Source organism: Scyliorhinus canicula, chromosome 11, assembly GCF_902713615.1.
Source record: "Scyliorhinus canicula chromosome 11, sScyCan1.1, whole genome shotgun sequence".
In the NCBI taxonomy this organism is placed as follows: Eukaryota; Metazoa; Chordata; class Chondrichthyes; order Carcharhiniformes; family Scyliorhinidae; genus Scyliorhinus; species Scyliorhinus canicula.
This window is the reverse complement of record NC_052156.1, coordinates 136,467,298-136,491,516: the sequence shown is the minus strand read 5'-3', so window position 1 is coordinate 136,491,516 and position 24,219 is coordinate 136,467,298. Positions and strand designations below refer to the sequence as shown.

Here is a 24,219-nt window from a genome sequence, read left to right as displayed (position 1 = left end):
ATTCAGCCCATCGAGTTGCTCTGCCATTCAATTAGATCATGACTGATATATGATAGTGCTCAACTAAACATTCTCGCCTTATCCCCATAAACCTTGATTCCCTTACTGATTGAAAATCTATCTACTTCGGGGGGCTGTAGAAATATTTAGTGCTAATGCCATGCAAGCATTGAGCTTACTTTCTGACCAATTTCAATGCAGAGTCTATAAACAAGCCTAAGGCCTGTCATAAGCACAGTCAAGGGGCTTGATGCTGGATTAATGTGTCTGGCAGATATACCTGAACATCGCCTGAGCTATTCTGCTGTTGAATATATTCCAAGACTCTCAGGCATCTTTTTTTATTCATTCAAGGGAAGTGGGCAAGACTGGATGGGTCAGCATTCAATGCCCATCCCTATTTGCTCTTGCTTGCTTGGCCATTTAAGAGTCAACCACATTGCTGTGGATGTGGGGTCACATGTAAGCCAAGCCAGGTACGGATGGCAGATTTCCTCCCCTAAAGAAAATCAGTGAACCCAAATGATTTTTTACAATAATCGACAATGGTTTCATGGTCATCATTAGACATTTTAATTCCAGATTTTTATTCAATTCAAATTTCACCATCTGCCATGGCGGGATTCAAACCGGGGTTCCCAATGATTTCCCTGGATTATTAGTCGAGTGACCGTATGACTGTACCACCCTCAGGCATTGGCATACAAAATTGTTGTCCCAGTTTACATCAAACAGCAATACAGGTTCTCTCCACTCCCATTTTCCAATTGCAATTTGGGGAAACATTCCTAATATGTGTTTGCTTTTATTACAGCCTTTTTAATGGGAAAGAGAACATAGCAGTAACACCATATGGAGTAATAACACATCATTGCAGTACAGGCCCACTCATCATTACAGAAACAGCAAAGTAAAACAATCATTACCGTGTCTTTCCTAGTGAGTAAGTGTACATGTGCGGGTGGGGGGGGGGGGACACTAAGCCATGGGTTATGTTGATTTAATCACACCATACGTCTGGCACTACTTGTAGAACCAATATCCCTGGGCTATGGAATGGAAGTAATAAAGCAAGTTTCTTGGTTGATTGTTCACCCAGCGATGCCTATTGGAACAGGGCATGTTGGATAACCTGGAGTCAGCAAGCTCAAACTGTCACCTCCCTAAGCCCAGGTCCCCACCTGAAATGGACATTAGCCTCTTTCAATATGCTAATCGGGGACCAAATGCTTATTTTAGGATCCCATTCGAAGTTAAGTGAAAGGTGGAAGGAGCATGTTCCAGACTTGTTCTGCTCAATATTTCTCCTCTACGATGGTCTAATCGGTGATCATTAACATGACTGCTGGAGGCCACTTAAGAGCAGTTAAGCTGGGCCGCATGGTGGCGCAGTAGTTAGCACTGCTGCCTCAGGTGCCGAGAAGCCGATTCGATCCCGGCCCTGGGTCACTATCCGTGTGGGTCTCACTCCCACAACCCAAGGATATGCAGGGTAAGTGAATTGGCCACGCTAAATTGCCCATTAATTGGAAAAAATTGAATTGGGTACTCTCAATTTAAGAATAGTTAAGCTTTCATTTGTCTACCTACCTTAGGACTGAACCAGGGGGAACAAGAAGGGCTCCACAGCAATACTGTGGAACTCTTGCCATTATTATGCAGAATTGACACCCAGCCCAATTTCCAGTGAGCCTCAAGTCTTTATCTTCAAGCAAATATTGCCGGTAGGCCACCACTCACAATGGTTCTTGACACACTATCATTTACCAGGCCAATGTTTCAAAGCCATGCATTTCCATGATTTTATTAGAAAGTCTCAAAGCACCAGGCGGAATGTTATGATTAGGATGCCTGAGTGCACTAGTGCAAATATTCATTCTGTGTTATAGAGAGTGGTATCCGGTTAAAGATATATACATATAATTTATTTATGAATAGTTAAAGAAATCATTAATAGCGTAAATAGCAAATCACTATATTGAATGAGTCCCTTCAAAACCAAGAGCACCTCAGTATAGCTAGGGTGTATCATATCATCAGATCAGTGATATCGAGGCAATGACCATGTATGTTATACTAATGTTAATAATTAGAACGGTAATATTTACATTAAATATATATTGACGAAAATTATTGCTATCCTTTACTTATACAATAGGCGCATTTATATTTAATAAGAAATGGAACACAGCAATCTAGTGTAACTCTAATAATTAAGATAATTTTTTAGGAAATAAAATTCAAAGCGTAAAAATCCTTAAAGTCGAAGTAAAAAGTAAACAGGTTGCAGCTGTTTTGGAGTTTTGTGATTCGTATTACTGTTTATTGCATTTTTGTGCTACGAAGTAGTTTTCCTGCTAATGTAGTGACTAAAAGATGTGTAAAAATAAACTGTGTAAACAATTATTGGTTCTTTATTGCCATAATCTCTAACAAAGAACCAGTGAAGAGTGCTTCCTTCTATTCGCTGTGTCAGGATCTACTCAATAGCACTGGTATGTTTACGCTATCTGACAACAAGACTTGCTAATTATAGTCCTTTAACTGTCTGACTATAAACTCCAGTTGGTTATTCCATCGCTTCTTTGTTGCTGGCAGCTTTAGGATAGATTTTTAAACCCAAGTTACAATTAGTAAAGCTAAGCACCATAAAATTTGTTGAGTCTTGAGAGTTTGTTGATTTAAAGATAATCTTTCTGGGTTAGGAAACATGCCCCTTGGCTATTTTGCATCTAAAGAAACTCATGTGGACACATTCAGAACACTATTTGCTTTATATAGTTGTTATCTAAACAGATGGAGAGATTAGTACTTGTGCCAATGTCATTTTCCAATGATGCAATATCAGCCATATGAAAGAACTAATTCTACCGCATACCTAATTTGCTAATATTCTATCGTGCTAACCATTACTATAGGGTCTTCAAATGTAGCAAGTAATATTTTCTCGGGTGAATGTGTAGGTAGATCTTCTGCATCAGCAGAGGTAGTGACTTTTGCATTTAGCAAGCTGGAGGGAAATACTTCATCCTCACGGTCTTCATAGAGTGCTGGGATGTTCTGGATGTTGATTAGGGGATAAGTAGGATTGCGGTTGAAATGGGACTTTGTTTCACAGACATCCTTTTCTAGATTGGATGGAACTGCTGCAGGAGGCAAGTTCTTCGTACAGTTGGTAGCATAAGCTTTACTGATGGGTAGTGTTAGGCAGCTCTCTGATGAATATTTAATATTGCTTGTAGCACCTCCTTCAGACAGATTACTATCTATGAGAAATAACTTGTTAGTCATGTAAAGCAAACAGGAACATTTCTGAACATTTATGATTGTTTTAAAACTTTACAAAAACTTTACCGGTTTAAATAACCCAAAGCTGTAATTTAATACTGCAAAATCCATTGTGTATGGGCTGGATTCCCTGGTCCCCCAGACACGTGTTTCTCAGCGGCGGGCCGTAAGCTGACAGTGGGATTCTCTATTCCTGCTACATTTCAATGGATTTTCCCATTGAAGCCAGCCCACTGGGAAACCTGAGGGCGAGCGTGCATTGCCAGCGGGGAAAGAGAATGCGAACGGCCAAAGAATTCTAGCCTATGTCTTTTTTGATGCTTACTTCAAATTATAGGGAAGTAATATATGCTTCTATTTATTACATAACCTGGATTTTGTCGTTAGTGGTGAAGGGATGGTGTTTGCCGCTAACCTCAAAGAAAACTGCGATTTTTCCTATACTTGCGTGACTTACAAACTGGCCTCTTGGGATATTGTAGTCATCAAGCAGGCTGAGCAGCCTATCAGACTGCATAATTCCCATAGAGAGTGAACCAGGAATTGAAATGAATGGATTATAATTCACTTCTTTATCATTTTACAGAAGCAAAATAAAGATTGGGGCGGACACAATGGATTATGGTAGCAGCTGAAATGCCATAAACAATCTCATAACTATATTTGGCAACAACATCTTGAGGCCATACTTCAGGGAACAGCTTTGGTGCCTTCCTTGTGCAGCATTCCACTGTGTTCACACTGTTTAAAAGAGAAGATATACATTGTGGTTCCTGGGGGCACTAATCCTTTTCATCAGAAATTGATCTCTGTGCAGGCACATTTGCTTGTTTACATTAGGTTCCTCACATAGGAGCAAGGTTTTTGGGCTCAGTCGGGGGCAGGAACGGAGATGGGCGGGGTCTGAAAACACTGGCGGCAGCCAGCTTGATGGTTTCCTGCTGCTGTTCCAGGCACAGGCCATTTTTGTGGAGGCAGATTCAGGGCTGGCAGGGTTATCCAGCCACATATAGCTGGTGGTAGATTAGGCTTGCTAAATCCAAATGGAGGAGGTTGACTGGAATTTACCGGTTGGTCTCCACCCTGCACCCCTGGGGACCAGTTTAGATGCTGAGAGATGGGGTCCTGGCAGCAGGCTGGGACTCAATGCTTCAGGTAGGCCTAGAGGTTTCCTTGCCTGTCTGGATGGGAGAGCAGCCGTATGCTGTCTGTAAAGGTGCTCCTTCTTGCCATCCTCTCCCCCAGTGCAGGCCTGGCTGCAAGAACAATCTTTTAATTATTCAAGTTTTTAAAAAGGTTGATGAGAAGATGCCTCCATGTTGAAGCGCTCTCACTGTTATTTACCTGCCATCACAGCCCACTGCTCCCCACAGCCTGGAAGGCTTTATTTGTCAGGAAATCTGTCACCATACCAATTAAGTGGTCACTTCCGTGAAAATCCCAGCGAGTGGAGTTGGGTCAGAACGCAGGAACAATCCGAACCTCTGCTTCCTTGCTCCAGAGGGAAAGTAAAGCCCCGGGTCTCTGGATAGTTTATTGGGTACAGATCTTGAATTATAGTGGGGGCAGCATATGTAGATCCCAATGACCAATAGCTCAAAGGGTATTGTGTTGAGTGTGGAGGGGGTATGAGGAGTTGTTGGAAGTTAGCTTGTGGGTAATTTTCAAATTGTTCTGCGATGTTTATATAACTGGTGTCCGAAATGGTTTATCTTTTAAACATATATAGTGAGGTGGGTGAGGATTTAACTCAGTGGCTTCTTATTTTTGCTGAGATTTGATTGGATAGATTTTTTTGGGTGGAATAGGATTTCATGAAAATGGAGAACGCTCAGGTTTTCCACAACATGATATGCGATTAACGGAAGCAGAAAATAATCCAGATGGAATGAAGAAAACCGAGAAACAAAACACTTACTGGGGAACGTGACCATTTACATAGAACTCAATGATTATGAATTAGACAATGTACACAACTTGGATTCTGATCATGACAGATATAAAAAAACTTTAATATGAAGAATTGTCTGGCAAAAAAATTACATGTTTATGAGAAAATACACATTTCTGCAAATGGAAAGTCCAGGTTTTGCATGGTAATAACGAAAATATTCTCACAAACAAATATTGTGATTTAAAAAAAACTAATTTGCGTGATGTGGACTTCGCTGGTTAGGCCAGCATTTATTGCCCATCCCTAGTTGCCCTTCAGAAGATGGCGGTGAGCTGCCTTCTCGAACCGCTGCAGTTCCTGAAGTGTAAGTACACCCACAGTGCTGTTAGGGAGGGAGTTCCAGGGAGGGAGTTCCAGGATGTTGCCCCAGCGACAGTGAAGGAACGGCGATATATTTCCAAGTCAGGGTGGTGAGTGACTTGGAGGGGACCAGGTGGTGGTGTTCTCAGCTATCTGCTGCTCTTGTCCTTCTGGATGGTAGTGGTCGTGGGTTTGGAAAGTGCTGTCTAAGGAACGTTGGCGTGTTAGTGCAGTGCATCTTGTAGATGGCACACATGGCTGCCACTGGTTGTTGGTGTGGAGAGTTTGAATGTTTGTGGAAGGGGGAGCAATCAAGTGGGCTGCTTTGTCCTGGATAATGTCGAGCTTCTTGGGTGTTGTTGGAGCTGCACTCATCCAGGCAAGTGGAGAGTATTCCATTATATTCCTGACTTGTGTCTTGTAGATGGTGGACAGAATCTGGGGGGGTCAGGAGATGAGTTACTCGCCAAAGGATTTCTCGCCCTTGACCTGCTCTGGTAGCCACAGTATTAATATAGCTAATCCAATTCAGTTTCTGATCAATGGTAACCCATAGGATGTTGATTGTGGGGATTCAGCGATGGTAATGTCATTGAATGTTAAGGGGCAATAGTTAGATCCTCTCTTGTAGGAGATAGCCATTGCCTGGCACTTGTGTGGCATGCATGTAACTTGTCAATTGTCAACCCAAGCCTAAATATTCTCCAGGTCTTGCTGCATTTGGACATGGACTGCTTCATTGTCTGAGGAGTCAAGAATGGTGCTGAGCATTGTGCAAGCATCTGTGAACATCCCCATTTCTGATCTTATGATGAAAGGGAGGTCATTGATGAAGCAGCTGAAGATGGTTGGGCCCAGGACACTCCCCTGAGGAACTCCTGCAGTATCCTGGAGCTGAGATGATTGACCTCCAACTACCATAACCATCTTCCTTTGTGCTAGGTATGACTCCAACAACAGAGAATTATCATTCTGATTCCAATTGACTCCAGTTTAGCTAGGGGGTACTTGATGCCTTAGTCAGTCAAATGCTGCCTTGATGTCAAGGGCAGTCTCTCTCTCCTCACCTCTGGCATTCAGCTCTTTTGTCCATATTTGAACCGAGGCTGTAATGAGGTCAGGAACTGAGTGTGGCTGGTGGAACTCAAACTGAGAGTCCATGAGCAGGTTATTGCTGAGTAAGTGCCACTTGATAGCAGTTTTGATGACTCCTTCCATCACTTTGCTGATGATGGAGAGTAGGCTGATAGGGCGGTAATTGGCTGGGTTGAATTTGTCCTGTTTCTTGTGTGCAGGACAGGCAATTTTCCACATTGGCGGGTAGATGCCAGTGTTGTAGCTGTACTGGAACACCTTGGCTCGGAGTGTGGCAAGTTCTGGAGCACAAGTCTTCAGTACTATTGCCGGGATATTGTCAGGGCCTGTAGCCTTTGCAGTATCCAATTGCCACTTCCCTGGTATTACACATACATAATAATAATATTATAATAATTGCTTATTGTCACAAGTAGGCTTCAATGAAGTTACTGTGAAAAGCCCCTGGTCGCCACATTCCGGCGCCTGTTCGGGGAGGCTGGTACGGGAATTGAACCCTTGCTGCTGGCATTGTTCTGCATTACAAGCAAGCTGTTTAGCCCACTGTGCTAAACCAGCCCCAATAAAGTAATAAATATGGACTCAAAAATACTATCTAACCATGGATGGTTATTGGATTTAGTGTGTAACAATGAAGGATTTTGTTTTCAAATAATTACAATATGGCATTGTGGAGAAATTTGAGTCTCATTGGTGTGCGTTTGGAATCTGTACTATCACTTTTTAACCCTGCAATTGGTAATGTCGACACTGTTCATCTAAGTGGGTCAGCTTTGATGTCTCATGATGCATTACAACTCCAGCCTCTGTAAATATAACGCACCACAACCTCATGGGCATTTTGCTATTGCTTTCTCATTGCAAACTTCTAAGATTTTTTAAAAATCTATCAGGAAGGGATTTAGGGACTTGTCCAACAAAATGTGATGTAAAAATACACGATGCTGAAAATATGCAGAACATCAAAAGAAATGCCAGCTCCATATAAAGCAAGTAACATTACTCCCCAATTATCCATTCATTCAAGGTTATTAATATTCAGTAAACTCTCACTTCACCTTTGATAGGAGATGGTACATGTGTCAGCATATTCTCCTCTGAGTGCAGTAAGTCTCTCCCTTGACTCTTAGATGAGCAACTTTCTGGATTTACAGGGTTGGTATTTTTGGTGTTCACAATGTACGGATGAACATCTAAAGATAAGTGCCGGCTATGCTTTTTATCGCTGTTGACAGTAATGTTTCCTTCGACTTTGTTGGAAGACGAATCTTGGAAATATTTGGAAGTCGGGTCAAGGAGAGGGGCTGCAAGACTATCCGTCACTATCTTACGCCTGGCTAGTTTGGGTTTTTCCCCTTTATTGTTTTCAAACTTCAGGGTGGCAGAAGGCTCTTTGAAAGGCTGGTGCAGTGGGTTGGTGGTGGGGATCCATTTCATTTTCTTCCTCGGCCTCTTAATAATGAGCTGCTCATTGGCCTCAATGTCAGCTGGGTCAACACTGGGGTCAATTGTCTGGATGCCCGCATCCCGCATGGTGGGGGTAACATCGTGGTTGGACTGGGCCAGAGCCGCCAGCAGCTGCCTGACCACGTTGTCATACATGAGGTCACTTTCGTTTGTGATGAAATCCAGGCGGTTCAGTGATTTGATGTGGTCGCGGTTTTCATTACAAAACAAAGCCAAAATGTTTATGTCACAGAACTGCGACTTCTGCCACTGCTTTCTAGTCTTGATACCAACTTTGTGGAGCTTGTCAAATATAAAGTTGGATTTCCTAACTATAAAAAGGTGGATTAGATTTATCAAAATGATGAGGTTGATGAAGCACAGCAGCATAATGTCCACTATGGCGATGATACGCTGCATCTGCACCGAAGGCAGTTTGCAGTTGACATGAACATGCAACATCTCACTGCTGGACATGTCTGGAGGCTCCCCTAGAGGGCAAGTGAACTCATTCTGTTTCTGATTGGCGTAGTAAGTACACAGATATGTGATTGGGATGATGCTCAGAAAGACAACAGACAACTGCCTGGACAGATAAAGTCTGGCCAGGAAGTTGCTTTGCCCTCGCCGTTCCAGATACTTCTCGAAAAGGTTCTGCTCCGGGCTCTTCTCCTTCTCTGCATTTTCAATAATCTCCCTTTTCTCCTTCTCGGTGATGCCCGCCCCTTTCGACTGGATCTGCTTCTCGATTTTGGGAGCCCGCCCCTCCGCCGCTCGGTGGTAGCAGTTATCTATTTCCTGGAGCAGGAAGTTCAGCTCGGAGGTCAGTCTGGTGGAGGCCAGAAACTCCCAGCCCAGGGCAGGGATGTACATGATGCCAGCGAAGGCAAGGAGGGCATAGGGGAGGAACTTGTGCTCAAAAAGGGACGGCCGCTGACTCGGTTCAACACCAGGGACAGCATCTCTCAGCTCTGTCCAACAGTATCCTCTGGCATATAAAGCCTGATCACGGGTGAAATTGTTTGGCGTGTAACAGTATATCGATTCTTCTGTACAAGAGAGAGAAAAGTCACGGTTGTTTTTTTTTTAACCTGTCAAAGGTGCTCTGTAAAATAAATATTTTCAATAACTCCATTAATTAAATTACATTTCATTTTACGAGATGCTGACATCTGGCCTTTGAGCCGATTTAAAAATTATTCTCCTTAATTCAGCCCTGACATGCATATTCAGGAAGCTCCCACTATTGGAGTCCTGCCTAGTCTTGCTCATTCAGATTATGGCTTTATTTGTCATAAGGAGCTTTCTATACTTCATCTTTTGAAAAGAAAAAAAAAAGTTTCTCTCCATATCGACCGACGAACTTCTAATAAATATTGAATTATTTCATGATGCAATAGTAAATCCTACTCAGCAAAATCAATTACCAAAATCTACCCATTCTGCTGACTTTTAGGATGCATTTTTAGGCCTGACAGGAACAAGGAAGTGGGGAGATGGTGGGTATGTAGCTGCCGCTGGCTGGCATTCCTGGTTTCCTGGCTCCATTTCGTCTTTGGGACTTTTTCCTGGAGACAATGCGGGGGTTGGGGGGGGGGGGGGGGGGGGGGGGGTGGAATGCTGACAGGTAATTAACATTGTTAAAGGCCTATTGGATTGGATTTTGTTTATTGTCACGTGTACCGAGGTATTTTTCTGTGAGCAGCTCAACAGATCATTAAGTACATGAAAAGAAAAGGAAATGAAAGAAAATACATAATAGGGCAACACATGGTACACAATGTAACTACATAAACACCGGCATCGGGTGAAGCATACAGGGGTGTAGTGTTAATCAGGTCAGTCGATAAGAGGGTCGTTTAGGAGTCTGCTAACAGCGGGGAAGAAGCTGTTTTTGAATTTGTTTGTGCGTATTCTCAGACTTTTGTATCTCCTGCCCGATGGAAGAAGTTGGAAGAGTGAGTAAGCCGGGTGAGAGGGGTCTTTGATTATGCTGCCCGCTTTCCTAGGCAGCGGGAGGTGTAGATGGAGTCAATGAATGGCAGGCAGGTTTGTGTACCATTGTTGTATACCAAGTGGAATTTTTCAGTTTAGGCATCGGCGGGGAACGATGCAGCTACCTGGAGGTGACCTCCTGGTGCCAAACTGTGGGGGGGGGGGGGGGGATCCCCATACTCCAGGCAGGCTAGAGGTCTTCCCTGTCTGCCAGGCTGGAGCTGCAGTCACAACCATTGTGGCGAGAACTACGTCCATCCTGCCCCACAATAATGGTGGCCCAACGCCTGAGGCCATTTTATAATTTAAAATCTCGGGGTGCCCACTTTCTCACTCAAAGCTTCTGCCCTTCTGCCTTCATTCTACTTATTACCGTAGGGAAAGCAGTATGGACGGCAGCTTTCTGAATCTGACTTTTGCTCTGAGGAATAGCCAATATTAGAAAGATGTTCATCAATAACTCCTCTAAACATTGGGGAAATGAGATGGCTATTGAACACTGTAAATTTAAATGTTTAATATTGGTCTCACTATTCCGCTGCACAAATATTTTTTATTCACACCATGGGATGTGGGCCAGCATATATTGCCCATCCCTAATTGCCCTTGATTTGGTGGTGGTGTGCTCTTAATCCACTGCAGGACATGAGTCGTAGGAACACCCACAGTGTTGTTATGAAGGAAACTCCAGGATTATGACTCAGCAGCAGTGAAGGAATGGAAATATAGTTCTGAGTCACGATGGTGTGTGGTTATTCATAGAATTTACAGTGCAGAAGGAGGCCATTCGGCCCATCGAGTCTGCACGGGTTCTTGGAAAGCGCACCGTACTCAAGCCCACGCCTCCATCCTATCCCCGTAACCCCACTTAACCTTTTTGAACACTAAGGGCAATTTAGCATGGCCAATTCACCTTACCCGCACATCTTTGGACTGTGGGAGGAAACCGGAGCACCCGGAGGAAACCCACGCAGACACGGGGAGAACGTGCAGACTCCACACAGACAGTGACCCAAGCCGGGAATCAAACCTGGGGCCCTGGAGCTGTGAAGCAATTGTGCTAACCACTGTGCTAAGGTGCTGCCCCTGAAGGGGAACTTCCAGGTGGTGGTGTTCCCGTGTGCTTTCTGCTCATGTCTTTCTAAGTGGTATAGGTCGTGGGTTTGGAAGATGCTGTCGAAGGAACCTTGGTGAGTTGCTGCAATGATTTTTGAAGATCAAACACACTGCTTCCACTGTGTGTTAGGTGTGGAGGGAGTGAATGTTGAAAGTGGTGGATGTGGTGCCAATCAAAAAGGCTGCTTTGCCTAGATGGTGTCAAGCTTCTTGAGTGTTGTTGGAGCTGTGCTTATCCAGGCAAGTGGAGAGTATTCCAACACACTCCTGACTTGTGCTTTAAGGTTGGTGGACCGGATTTGGGGAGTCAGGAAATGAGTCTACAGATTTCCCAGCTTCTGACCTGCTCTTGCAGCCACATTATTTATAGGGCTGGTTCAATTCAGATTCTGAATTCAGTAGACCTCCAGGATATTGTTCGTAGGAAATTCAGAGATGGTAATGCCATTAAATCACAAGGGGCGATGGTTTCATTCTCTTTTATTGGAGATGGGCATTGCCTATCACATGAATGATACTTGCCACTTATCAGCCTAAGCATCAATGTTGTCCAGGTCTTGCTGCATGTGGACATGGATTTCATGTATCTGAGGAGTCGCGAATGGCACTAGGCTTTGTGCAATCATCAGCAAACATCCCCAGTTTTGACTTTATGATGAAGGGAAGGTCATTGATGAAACAGCTGAAGATGGTTGGGCCTAGGACACTATCTTGAGGAACTCCTGCAATGATGTCCCAGGGTTCAGATGAGTGACTTCCAACCACCACAACCCCTTGTGTTAGGCGTGACTCTAACCAGTGGAGAGTTTTCTCGGATTCCCATTGACTTCAGTTTTTCTGGGGCTTTATGTTGCGACACCCAGTAAAATGCAGCCTTAATTTCAAGGGCAGTCACTCTCATATCACCTCTTGAGTTCAGCTCTTTTGTCCATATTTGAACCAAGGTTGTAATGAGGTCAGGAGTTGAGTGGCCATAACAGAATCCAAACTGAATATCAGTGAGCAGGTTATTGCTCATCACTTTGCTGATGATCAAGAGTAGACTGGCACGGTGGTAACTGGATGGGTTAGTTTTGTCCTATTGTTTGTGGACAGGACATACCTGGTCAATTTTCCACATTTCTGGGTAGATGCCAGAGTTGTAGCTGCAGTGGAACAGCTTGGTTAGGGGCTGGGCTCGATATAAAGCAGAAGTCTTCAGTACTATTACCAGAATGGTGCCAGGGCTTTTGGCCTTTGCAGCATGCAGTGCCTTCAGCCACTCATTGATGGAATCTTACTGGTTGAAAACTGATACCTGTGATTCAGGGGACCTCGGAAGGAGGCGGAGGTGGATCATCCACTTGGCACTTATGGCTGAACAATGTTGTAAATGCTTCAGCCTTATCCTTTGCACTGAAGTTTTGGGCTCCCCCATCACTGGGGATGGGGGGTATTCGTGGAACGTCCTCCAACAGTTAGTTGTTTAATTGTCCATTGCCATTCATGATTGAATGCGGCAGGACTGCGGAGCTTAACTCTGCTCCATTAAACTCTGAACTGTTAGTTGTGGTTAGTTGATAGCTAAGAATTCTGGAGGTCAACACCTCCGCAATTGATGTCCCCCCCCACCCCCTTCACCCCGCCAAATACAGGCAATCGTACCACAGATTCTTCAAAGTAATTGATTGCGTAATATCAGACTAAACTGATGGGACGCAGACGTGCTGTCATACAAAGTGATCCATAGCTGTGGCCGCACGTTAACCTTTTCAGAATTGGGATCCTTTATAACTAGGCTGAATTTAAATTAAGCCAGTGACAACCTGGAAAGTTGCCACTAGACTGTCGGCAAGTATCTAAATGAGAGTTCAGGCACATAAAGGCTACACTGGATGCAGCAAGACTTGGAGTTCTGGAAAAAAAAACCCCACATGTAATGAGAAATAATCACCTATCTATGTACCTAAGTTCCAAGCCAATCAGAAACGCTAAGAGGTTGTGACAGCAAATGAGATCTCCTTTCATGTGTGGATCATAGAATTTGGCATCATGATTTTGCTTGGCTTGTATACCAAATCACTTTAAATTAGCCAGATTTGCATATTTCTGAATTAATCTGCAGAGGTTGGTATTAAGCATAAAAATAATCATGAATATATTAGTCAGACACTGAATATACCTATTTAAAATTAACTAGAACTCTGTGATATTACATGCTTTTATATATGTAAATTTCCAGTATTCAAATGTAGCATAAGTGTAATAAACATGGGATAATATGATGTGTGAACCTGGAATTGTGGTGTTTTAATCTGATGATTTTTTAAAAACACAGCCATTTGAGATTGGATAATCTTCAAGGCTCAAATTTTACCTTTGTTGCTGAAACTGGTTTTTGTGAAGCGCACTTTCAATTCTAGTTAGATAGTTAACCATCAAGTGGTTGTATTCTCTCCAACTGGGTGATGCAAGTGCTATGCAGCATCACTGATGAAAGGAGAAGCACTAGTACATAGTTTATGTATCACCAAAGTAAAGTTCATATTGGGGACATGTTGCAAGTACAATTTAATACTTGAGTGAATTTTACTAAATCAAATTCCATGTGCTGGAAATTAAAGCTACTTCACAGAATTTGCTAATGATTTTTGACTTTTAGTTTTAGACGGTTGATAGGTGACACATGTGTGATGACACTTGAGCTACCAGGGTGTTATATGCTACAAATGTGATATGCAGTAAAATGAGCCACTGGAAGAGAACAATTTGGCACAAATTCAGTCAGTTTTTCTTCTCTCATTAATTATGTTTTGGTTTAAGCTAATTTGGCCCAAGTCTATTTGTTCCCTGCTTCCCTATCAGAGGATAAAAAAATAACATTATATAAATGAAATAATAATAAAACTATATATAAGGAATAATTGTATTTGTAGAGTAAACATATTTGTGGTAATGAGTTAATTTACGTGCAAGAGAAAGAATTTAGCATAATGAAGCAAAGTTGCAGAATTCCATTGTTTTGCTCCACTCAATGTGAGGATGAACATTCATCCAGTGATCCTCCACCTGGTGGGTTACTGATCTCAGCAATGCCATTGTGAGAGACCAAGCAGTTTACCCTGAGAAGTGACCAAAAAAAGAGCCAGATTAAAAGTTGAAGACCACAGCTGTCCAATCCAAGTTTAGTTTCAGGGCGCAGTTGCCATAATCTTGGAGAGCGTCAGCCACCGGCTTGGATGGGAAAGGTGCATGATGCAAGGAGAAGACAATTTTGATATTTTTAAGATGAAGTTTCATATTACCCTCGAAGAAAAATATAAGCATCAAGTAGTACACAGATATTTTTAAATAGAACGATAGATTCCTACAGTGAGAAGGCGGTCATTCGGCCCATCGGGTCTGCACCAACCCTCCGAAAGAGGACCCTACCTAGGCCTACTCCCCCACCCTATCGCCTTGACCCCACCAAACCTGCACATTGTTGGGGACTAAGGGGCAATTATAGCATGGCCAATCCAACTAACCTGCACATTTTTGATGCGGAGATGCTGGCGTTGGACTGGGGTGAGCACAGTAAGAAGTCTGACAACACCAGGATAAAGTCCAACAGGTTTGTTTCAAACACTAGCTTTCGGAGCGCAGCTCCTTCCTCACATTGAGTGGAGCAAAACAATGGAATTCTGCATTCAGCTGAGGAAGGAGCAGTGCTCCGTAAGCTAGTGTTTGAAACAAACATGTTGGACTTTAACCTGGTGTTGTCAGACTTCTTACTGCACATTTTTGGACTGTGAGAGGCAACCGGAAGAAACCCACACAGACACAAGGAGAAAGTGCAAACTCCACACACAGCCAGCCACAGCTGGAATTGTGAATCCCAGGTGCTGTGAGGCAGCAGTGCTAGCCACTATGCCACCGTGCCAACCTTAAAATGCCCTAACATTTTATAATGCAAACATTTATAGTCCATATTTTTGTCATCATATGACAGCTATGGTGATCAAATAGAGATTAGACATGATCTATAGTATCCTCCTACTTGATAAGAAAATGTTGCTTGTTTGAGAAGCCTTTGATGAATATCATGGTAACAGCTAATGTGATCATTAGGTTTGCACTTTGTAGTATCTGGAGCTCTTGTAAAATAATGGGATGTTAAGCAGCTTGCACAGCTGTACTTATTAATTATGCAGCAGTAACAGAAGTAGGTGAATTAATTGTGAAATAATACACACGGATAGGGACATTACTGGAAGGCATATATGTCACCTGAGAATTCCTATCTGCCTTCCCATTTTGCTTTAGACAAACAACATAATTCATTTAAAGTGACTGCCTACCTGCCATTCTATTTGTTTTCTATTTGTTGTTTTGTGATTCTGCCGAGAACTGTAATGGAGTCAACACTGATATACAGTTGAATGCATGATAGATCAAAGTACCAAAATGTTTTCTGATGCATATTAGTTGTCAATTGATGCACATTTTCCCTTTCATCCTATTGTGCACTGGATTATGTAAATTCTACAGAAGGAAATGGTGATTTTTTTTAAGAAACTATGTGGGATGTTAATACATTTTGTTTGCTTTTTTACTTGCTTCATTTGAAATCTGATGTGGTATTTTAGAAAATAAGATGTTACGATTGATGAAGTCTCACTAGCATCTTAAATTATTTTTATTCTCTCTGACAAAAAGTGTTTTTATTTCTGAGAGATAAAATGTTTGCATAATTTTTTTGTATTTACTCGGTTGCAATTTCACAAAACAAATCATTAGCATTGATTTTTGTTTGGAGGTGTGGAAAAGTCAAGTATTAAAAAACAGGTTTCCTTTGGTGGCTAAGAGAGTTTGTTCAGTGAGTAATGGGATCAGAAAGTGTGCCGTCTGCTGAATTCGGTGATCTCAACCAGGACAATAGTTGGGGGCATGGTAATTGGCTTCAGTCATGTGTCTTTGAGGGGAAAGTCAGATGGACTTTCTGCTCCTGGTTGTTCTGTACTTTCCCTGGTTGGATGTTCCCCGTGTATGCAAACAGGAATAGGATCAGTCTTGGCTGTTAGCTCTTTGTAGTTGAATAACCTACCAACGTCCACTGTGAGAGTTCACACGTAGAGATTGGTCATTTGGGTAAGGTACCAGAGGATGATTGATGTGTATGAATTTAGATCAGACCATGTCAATGAGTCAACACCTTCAGGAGAGAAAGGTAGAGGGGAAATTGGGCAAAGAAACAAAAGCACAATATTAATCTCAATGTTAAGTTGACCCCCCCCCCCCCCCCCCAGAACATTTGCGGCATTTTCTTTCTGACATACTTGGGTAGAACTTGATTTTGTGTGATAGTGTAAAATGGGCGATTGTGAGTCGGCAGCCTAACAGAAATGTCATCAAAATCGTTAAATAATATAGATATTTATATTGACTTCATAAAGCATACAACAAATCAAATGAAAAATGTGTTCCAAACCAGAAGTTAAAAATAATGAATAAACAGGAAACAGAAAAATCTAAAGCAGGAAGATTTATTTGGAGAACCAGCAAGCAACTAACAATTTTCATAAACCAGTTACAAATCAGAATAAAAGAGAAAGGCTATGATTGTACTTTTAAAGGTAGATTGGGGGTCTGGTACTTACAATTCCAAAAATTATCAGTCAATGCATTATCAATACAGTGAAAATCATTTTAAATTCTGTGTAGAAATCTGGGTCAGCATGCCCATATATTAATTTAACCACTAAGTGAAATGCAAATGTGTTGAATAATCCTTTTTAAAAAATAAATTTAGAGTACTTAGTTGAAAATTTATTTTCAACTAAGAGGCAATTTAGCGTGGCCAATCCACCTACCCTGCACATCTTTGGGTTGTGGGGGTGAGACCCACGCAGACACGGGGAGAATGTGAGTGTCAAATAATTCATATAAGCTAATATTGTCAGCAGGTCCCACTGGGAGTACCAATCTAATTACTTCTTAATTTCTATCAGTGTCCAAAGAGTTTAGTCAAAACGTTAATTGAAACAAAAAAAGGATGATTTCACTGTCTCATCTCTAAAGGTCACTCTGTCCATTGTTTATTTTAATCTTATAACCTTTTCAACAATCAGCAGGGAATTGGCCTCAAACAAGTATGTCCAACTTGTACCTTTCTCTGTACATCATTTCTGTATTATTGTCCTTTTGAGTCACCTAACCTTTCTTTCTTGTGCTTACACACTATTCACCCCCTCCCATACAGATGTATGACTCCATGCTCGCGTATAATTCTGAAGGAGTGTTGACTTCCCATTTGAAATGTGAGAGAAAAGGGAAGGAGGCAATGACAGATAACATCACAGCCAACCCTGATACTGTTGTCATCCAACATTCACAATGGTCGTGTACGTCCAGCAGGGATTGCTGAATCACAATAAGCAGCGGTTCAGACATTCCCTTGCGATTACAGGATGAAGATCAGCCAGAGCAGAGATTAAATAACTCAGTACGGCCTGGAGACGGAACTTGAGAAATTTCACATGGGCTCGTCTGCTCATAAATTGAGGAGTCCATCAAGGGTTTGCCTTCCTGTGCAGTTTCTCTCTCACTGAACTCAAATTCAAATCACCTTAAAATAACAGTAAGCCTTCTCACCAGTTTTAAAAAACAAGCCAACTTTCAGAATTATTACATACGACTGACTGACAGTCAGTCTCTGTCTGTACTTCCAGTGTATGCAACTGGAAAAAAAATAGCGACATGTTGCCTTTACATTTTGGAAGGTTGCAGCAACCTTTCTACTGCTGAAGCAAAACTGTAATCTCAAGACAGCCAGTAAAATGAGAAAGGTGCTTGCTTTGAAAAGCGAAAAGCCTTTCATTGTTCAACGCTGCCAGAGGAATTGGCTGTATTGTCTAGAAAGACAGAAATAGCTGCCCGCGGCTTTACAAGTTATGTTTTAAATTAACAATGAAATTCAGCAGTGCTATAGGTACATAACACATTTGGTCAAGAATGTTATGAAGCACTTCCTCCACTACTTTACTATTCAAAACTGGAATACAGTACAGAATGAGGTCATTCAGGTACTTTTTCAATTCCCTTTCAAAAGCCATGATTGGATCTAGCTCCAGTAGCCTTTCAGACAGTGCATTCCAGACTTGAACCTCTCCCTGCGAAAGAATCCTTGGCCGGGATTCTGGCGGGGCGGGGGGTCCTGGCGTGATGGAGTGGCGTGAACCACTCCGGCGTCGAGCCGCCCCAAAGGTGTGGAGGTCTCCGCACTTTTAGGGGCCAAGCCCTAACATTGAGGGGCTAGGCCCACGCCGGAGTGGTTGGCGCTCCGCCGGCTTCCGCGTGTGCCATGGTGAAGAATATGGCGAAGGCGGAAGGAAAAGAGTGCCCCCAGGGCACAGGCGCGCCCGCCGATTGGTGGGCCCCGGTCACGGGCCAGGCCACCGTGGGGGCACCCCCCCGGGGCCAGATCACCCCCCCCAGGACCCCGGAGCCTGCCCGCGCCGCCTGCTCCCGCCGGTGAGGTAGGTGGTTTGATCCACGCCGGCGGGAGAGGCTTGACAGCGGCGGGACTTCGGTGCGGGCCGGAGAATCACCGGGGGGGGGGGGGGGGGGGGGGGGGGGGGGGGGGGGGGCAGACCGGCGTGGAGCAATCCCCACCTAATCTCCGGTGCCGGAGAATTCGGGACACGGTGGGGGCGGAATTGACGATTCTCTGACTCAGCGGGGGGGGGGGGGGGGGCAGATAATCCCACCCCTTTTCCTCATGTTGCCCATGATGTTTTTGCCAATTACTTTACATCGGCGTCCTCTCCTTCTGAGCCCAACCTCCAATGGGAACAATTTCAATCCATCTACTCTGAACTCCTTGTGATTTTAAACACCTCTATCAAATCTCTTCTCAACCTTCTCCTCTTTGAGGAGAACAATTCCAGCTTCTCCAATCTTTCCAGGTCACTAGAGTTCCTCTTCCCTGAAACCATTCTTGTAAATCTCTCTCTGCCCTCTTCAAAGCCTTCACATCCTTCTGAAAGAGTAGTGTCCCGAACTGGACACAATATTCCAGGTGAGGCTGAACTAAGTCGCTCGAGTTGCCAATATAGTCAACGCCTGCCGTCCGTGGGGGTCCTATTCCCGCAAGGTTTCGTGAAGGATGAAATTGTGAATGGAAAACAGAGTTTATAATGGAACTGAATTTGATCTGATCCAGCCATCCCCAAATTTCAGTTTAATGGAGTCATCAGAACTATTTTTGTAGTTAAACTGCACGTTCGCAGTGAAGGGACATTTGCCCTGTGTGCTTTCTTTGTTGAAAAGAGTCCAAACAGTGCCTCTTTTATGCTTTCTGAAGAATTTTGTAAGGTACAGTGTGTTCTTTATTAACCTTTTGGGACCAGGTCCATGTGTGACCTTTAGTTGTAACAGCGTGGCTTGTAGCTGTCTGCTGGTTTGACAGGTGACATGAGCTTGAAGCACTGAAGCAGCAAGTTTGCAAAAAAAGGCCTGTTTGTGCCTCGAAAGTGTCTTTTTGTCCTTTGGTTTAATTTTTTGTTTTATGGCATCTGTATTTTTGCATCTACAATCGTGGATGAGTGAAACTTTGGGGGGGGAGAACCACAATTGGATATGCAAACAAGATTGCGATGGGGGGTGCACAAACAGCAGAAGCTGACTGTATTGTCAAATGCACTTAGATATAAATGCTTGGTGCTAAAAACTTTGGCATATGACTGAATACATAAGTACATAAGGTAATAGAATGCTTGATTAGGTTAGGAGGGGTTATTGGGTTACGGGGATGGGGTGGAAGTGGGGGCTTAAGTGGGTCGGTGCAGACTCGATAGGCCAAATGGCCTCCGTCTGCACTGTATGTTCTATGTTCTATGATTGGTTACACATATACACAAATCAAAATACTCTTTGATTAATTGTTGGAGGTTGACAATCATTTATTTGTGCTGTCAATCATCTCAGCTCCAGGACATGGCTGCAGGAGTTCCTCGGGGTAGTTTCCAACAGCCAGTTCACTTCGTTGCTCCAAAATAGCCTTCCTTCCATCACAAGGTTAGATGTGAGAATACTTGCTGATGTTTGCACAACATTCAGTCCCACTTGTAATGTCTCAGGATAGTGAAACAGTCATGCCTGCATGCAGGATGACCTGGACAACATTCAGGCTTGGGCCGATAAATGGCACTCCACTCAGGTGCTAGGCAATGACAACTTTGAAGAACAGTAAGAAGTCTTACAACATCAGGTTAAAGTCCAAATGGTTTGTTTCGAATCACAAGCTTTCAGAGCACAGGTCCTTCCTCAGGTGAATGAAGAGGTGGGTTCCAGAAACACATATATAGACAAAGTCAAAGATGCAAGATGATACTTTGAATGCGAGTCTTTACAGGTAATTAAGTCTTTATAGGTCCAGACGGAGCAACTGGAGAGAGGAATAATCACAGGTTAAAGAGGTGTGAATTGTCTCAAGCCAGGACAATTGGTAGGATTTCACAAGCCCAGGCCAGATGGTGGGGGGTGAATGTAATGCAACATGAATCCAAGGTCCCAGTTGAGGCCGTGTTCATGTGCGTGGAACATGGCTATAAGTTTCTGCTCTGCGATTACACATGAGAACACCACCCATCAGGTACGTGGTTCATACGTGTGACTCGACCAACATTGTCTACCTCATACGCTGCAGGAAAGGATGTCCCGAAGGGTGGTACATTGGCGAGACCATGCAGACGCTGCGACAACGGATGAACGGACAACGCGCGACAATCGGCAGGCAGGAATGTTCCCTTCCAGTCGGGGAACACTTCAGCAGTTAAGGGCATTCAGCCTCTGATCTTCGGGTAAGCGTTCTCCAAGGCGGTCTTAAGGACGTGCGACAACGCAGAATCGCCGAGCAGAAACTTGTAGCCAAGTTCGGCACACGTGAGTAAGGCCTCAACCGAGAGCTTGGGTTCATGTTGCATTACATTCACCCCCCCCCCCCCCCCCCCCCACCCCCCCAAAGCTGGCATGGGCTTGCAAAATCCTACCAACTGTCCTGGCTTGAGACAATTCACACCTCCTTAACTTGTGATATTATCCCTCTCTCCAGTTGCTCCATCTGGAACTGTAAAGACTAAATTACCTGCAAAGACTTGCATTCAAAGTATCGTCTTGCATCTTTAGTTTTGTCTATATATGTGTTTCTGGAACCCACCTCTTCATTCACCTGAGGAAGGAGCTGTGCTCCAAAAGCTAGTGATTCAAAACAAACACTTTAACCTGATGTTGTAAAACCTCTTACTGTGCTCACCCCAGTCCAATGCCGGCATTTCCACATCATAACTTTGAAGAAGAGAGAATCAAACCATCTCCCCACGACAGTCAATAGCATGACCATCACTGAATTTCCCATCATCAACATCCTGGGGGTTGCCATTGACCTGAAACTTACCTGGACTAGCTTTGCAGCTACAAGATCAGGTAGCAGGCCAGGAATTCTGTGACAAGTAACTCACCTCACCATAAAGTTGGAAGAGCCCAGTTTAGGAGCATCTGAAGAACAAAGACAAAGCAACACTTCAGGAAGAAGTCTTAATGCTCCCAGTCAGCCTACTGTGCCTTCGTAGTTTTTCTAAACATCTCCAAATTTCAATGTACTTTTCCAGTGAGACAGTAAACATGGCGTATGCAACAAATCAGACATTGAAATTAGATACTCATTAAATAACGTTGTAACAGTTAAGTGCTATCACAGAAACACAACTGAATGTTGGGCAACAAATATTGAATTAAATAATCATAACTTGAATATGGTATGGACAGGATTAATGCTCATTAACTGGAGCCTGAAGGGTGGCACAGTAGCACAATGGTTAGCACTGTTGCTGCACAGCGCCAGGAACCCGGGTTCGATTGCCGGCTTGGGTTACTGTCTGTGCGGAGTCTGTACGTTCTCCCCTTGTCTGCGTGGGTTTCCCCCGGGTGCTCTAATTTCCTCCCACAAGTGCCGAAAGACGTGCTTGTTAGGTGAATTGGACAGTCTGAATTCTCCCTCAGTGTACCCGAACAGGTGCCATAGTGTGGCAACTAGGGGATTTTCGCAATAACTTCAGTGCAGTCTTAATGTAAACCTATGTGTGACACAAATAAAAGATTATAAAGATATCCACATTTTATTCCTAAAAGATCTCAGTTTACAGTAGATCTCTCTTCTCACAATGGTATATTTATAAAACCGGGCACATTACATTTATTCAACAGAGAGAGACACACACAGCTTTCTGATCTCTCTGACCTGGCAAAAAAGTTCTTAAAACTGGCTGGCTGTATATTCCAGAGGAATTTGATTACCTGCTGCAGTCATTGTTTTGTAGAACAGGTTATTGCATTCTGATATCTCACCTTAAAAAATGTTAAAGAGTTTTGCACTATCAAGATAGTGCAAAAGCCAACAAGAAATTAGGTATTTCACATTCCTTTTCGTTTAGGAGGTGTTTGGGTTTCTGTTCCCCTTTTGTCCCATTTCTATGGGAGTAAGTAGTATATTCTGGCTGGCTAGCAGTCTTCCATTGTCATAATACCGTTTATTTTTTAAAATCCAGACAGGAAAGGGAGAACTAAAAATTGTGGGTGAGATTCTCCTTTTGGGAGACGGGTGGGATTCGCCGGCCCGCTGCACCAGTTTTCTGGTGTGGCGCGCCTCCACCGGCAGTGGGAATTTCCGTCCTGCCAGCCGGCCAATGGGGGTAGCCCCACGCCATCGGGAAATCTCTGGGCGTGGGCGCACTGCTGACGAAATGGAGAATTTCGTCACCTCCACCCTATCCCCATAACCCAGTAACCCCACCCAACACTAAGTGCAATTTTGGACACTAAGGGCAATTTAACATGGCCAATCACCTAACCTGCACATCTTTGAACTGTGGGAGGAAACCGGAGCACCCGGAGGAAACCCACGCACACACGGGGAGAGCGTGCAAACTCCACACAGGCAACTCCAAGCTGGGAATCGAACCTGGGATCCTGGAGCTGTGAAGCAATTGTGTTAACCACTATGCTACCGCTGTGCTGTCTCGCGCCGGAGGTGAATTACAACCGGTTTACGATCCCCCTGGGAGTGCAAACCGCGATGCAATTCCTTATTCCTTGCCATGTAACTTTATGCATGACATGGAGTACGAGGGATTCCCGGGGAGTTCCCGTTATATGGCTACCATGTTGAATGGGTGGTCCCAACAGCGAGGTGCCATGGCCAGCCACATCACCCCCTCCACAACGCAAATCAGCCCCGAACCTCCTCCTGCACCACACAGCAGCCCCCCCCCCCCCCCCCACCCTCGGATTATCTGGGTGCCCCCCCATCCCCATGTATGGGAGTGACCCAACCCGTGCCCCCAGGACCCCCGTAATAGGGAGACCCCCCAACAGGGACCCACTGCCTAAAGGGAATCTACCCACAGACCACCCAGCACAAAGACCCCCGCCTCTCCCACCCCCCACCCAGAAAAGAGTCCCCTGTCTGGAAGCTAGGGAGCAGTCCAGCCAGGGCAGTGACAAGAATTACAACTGAAACACTTACCTTGAAGCTCCATGTGTCCATTCCTCAAAGGAGAATAGATGTGCCTGTGAACTGAACCATGAAGGGAGATGAATGAATCAAAACTGCAGATGGTTTGTGGAAGCTGCCATTCACAGACCACTACTCTAAAGCTCTGAACTGCTTGCAACTAATGGATCTGTGGGTTCTCTTTTAGGCAGGGGGGGTCCCTGTGGGCCATCCTCCTATTACAGGAGCGCCTGTGGGGGTGGGGCCCCTTTGTCAGAGAGTCCCTGTAGAGGGGGAGCGGTCTGGTAGATGGGGAGTGGGCAGGCAGTGCATTGTGGCGGCGGTGGCTGCCCTCGATTGAGTTAAGATGATCTCTGCCAGCATGGCCCTGGCATGAAAGACACCTGACCTGTCTCCCTAATCTCATTTGCCAGCCCTTGGCCTATAGTCTTGAATGTTATGACGTACCCATCAGGGTACTTTTAAAGGATGTGAGGCAACCCGCCTCTATCACCCT

At 44.1% G+C, this 24,219-nt stretch overlaps 1 protein-coding gene across 4 annotated transcripts in view; it reads right to left on the bottom strand.

The window, feature by feature from the left end:
- Nucleotides 1–549: 549 nt before the first annotated feature.
- Nucleotides 550–24,219, bottom strand: part of panx2 (pannexin 2) — a 66,993-nt gene continuing 43,323 nt past the window's right edge. For 3 of the 4 annotated variants that reach the window (XM_038811443.1, XM_038811444.1, XM_038811445.1), the window contains 2 exons: nucleotides 7,696–9,132; nucleotides 550–3,266 (listed from right to left, as the gene is read on the bottom strand). In XM_038811443.1, coding sequence (XP_038667371.1) covers nucleotides 2,887–3,266; nucleotides 7,696–9,132 — 1,817 coding nt within the window. In that variant the 3' untranslated portion in view covers nucleotides 550–2,886. Of the gene's footprint in view, nucleotides 3,267–7,695; nucleotides 9,133–21,608; nucleotides 21,998–24,219 lie in introns of those variants that run through there. The other variant, XM_038811446.1, reaches the window with a different exon arrangement.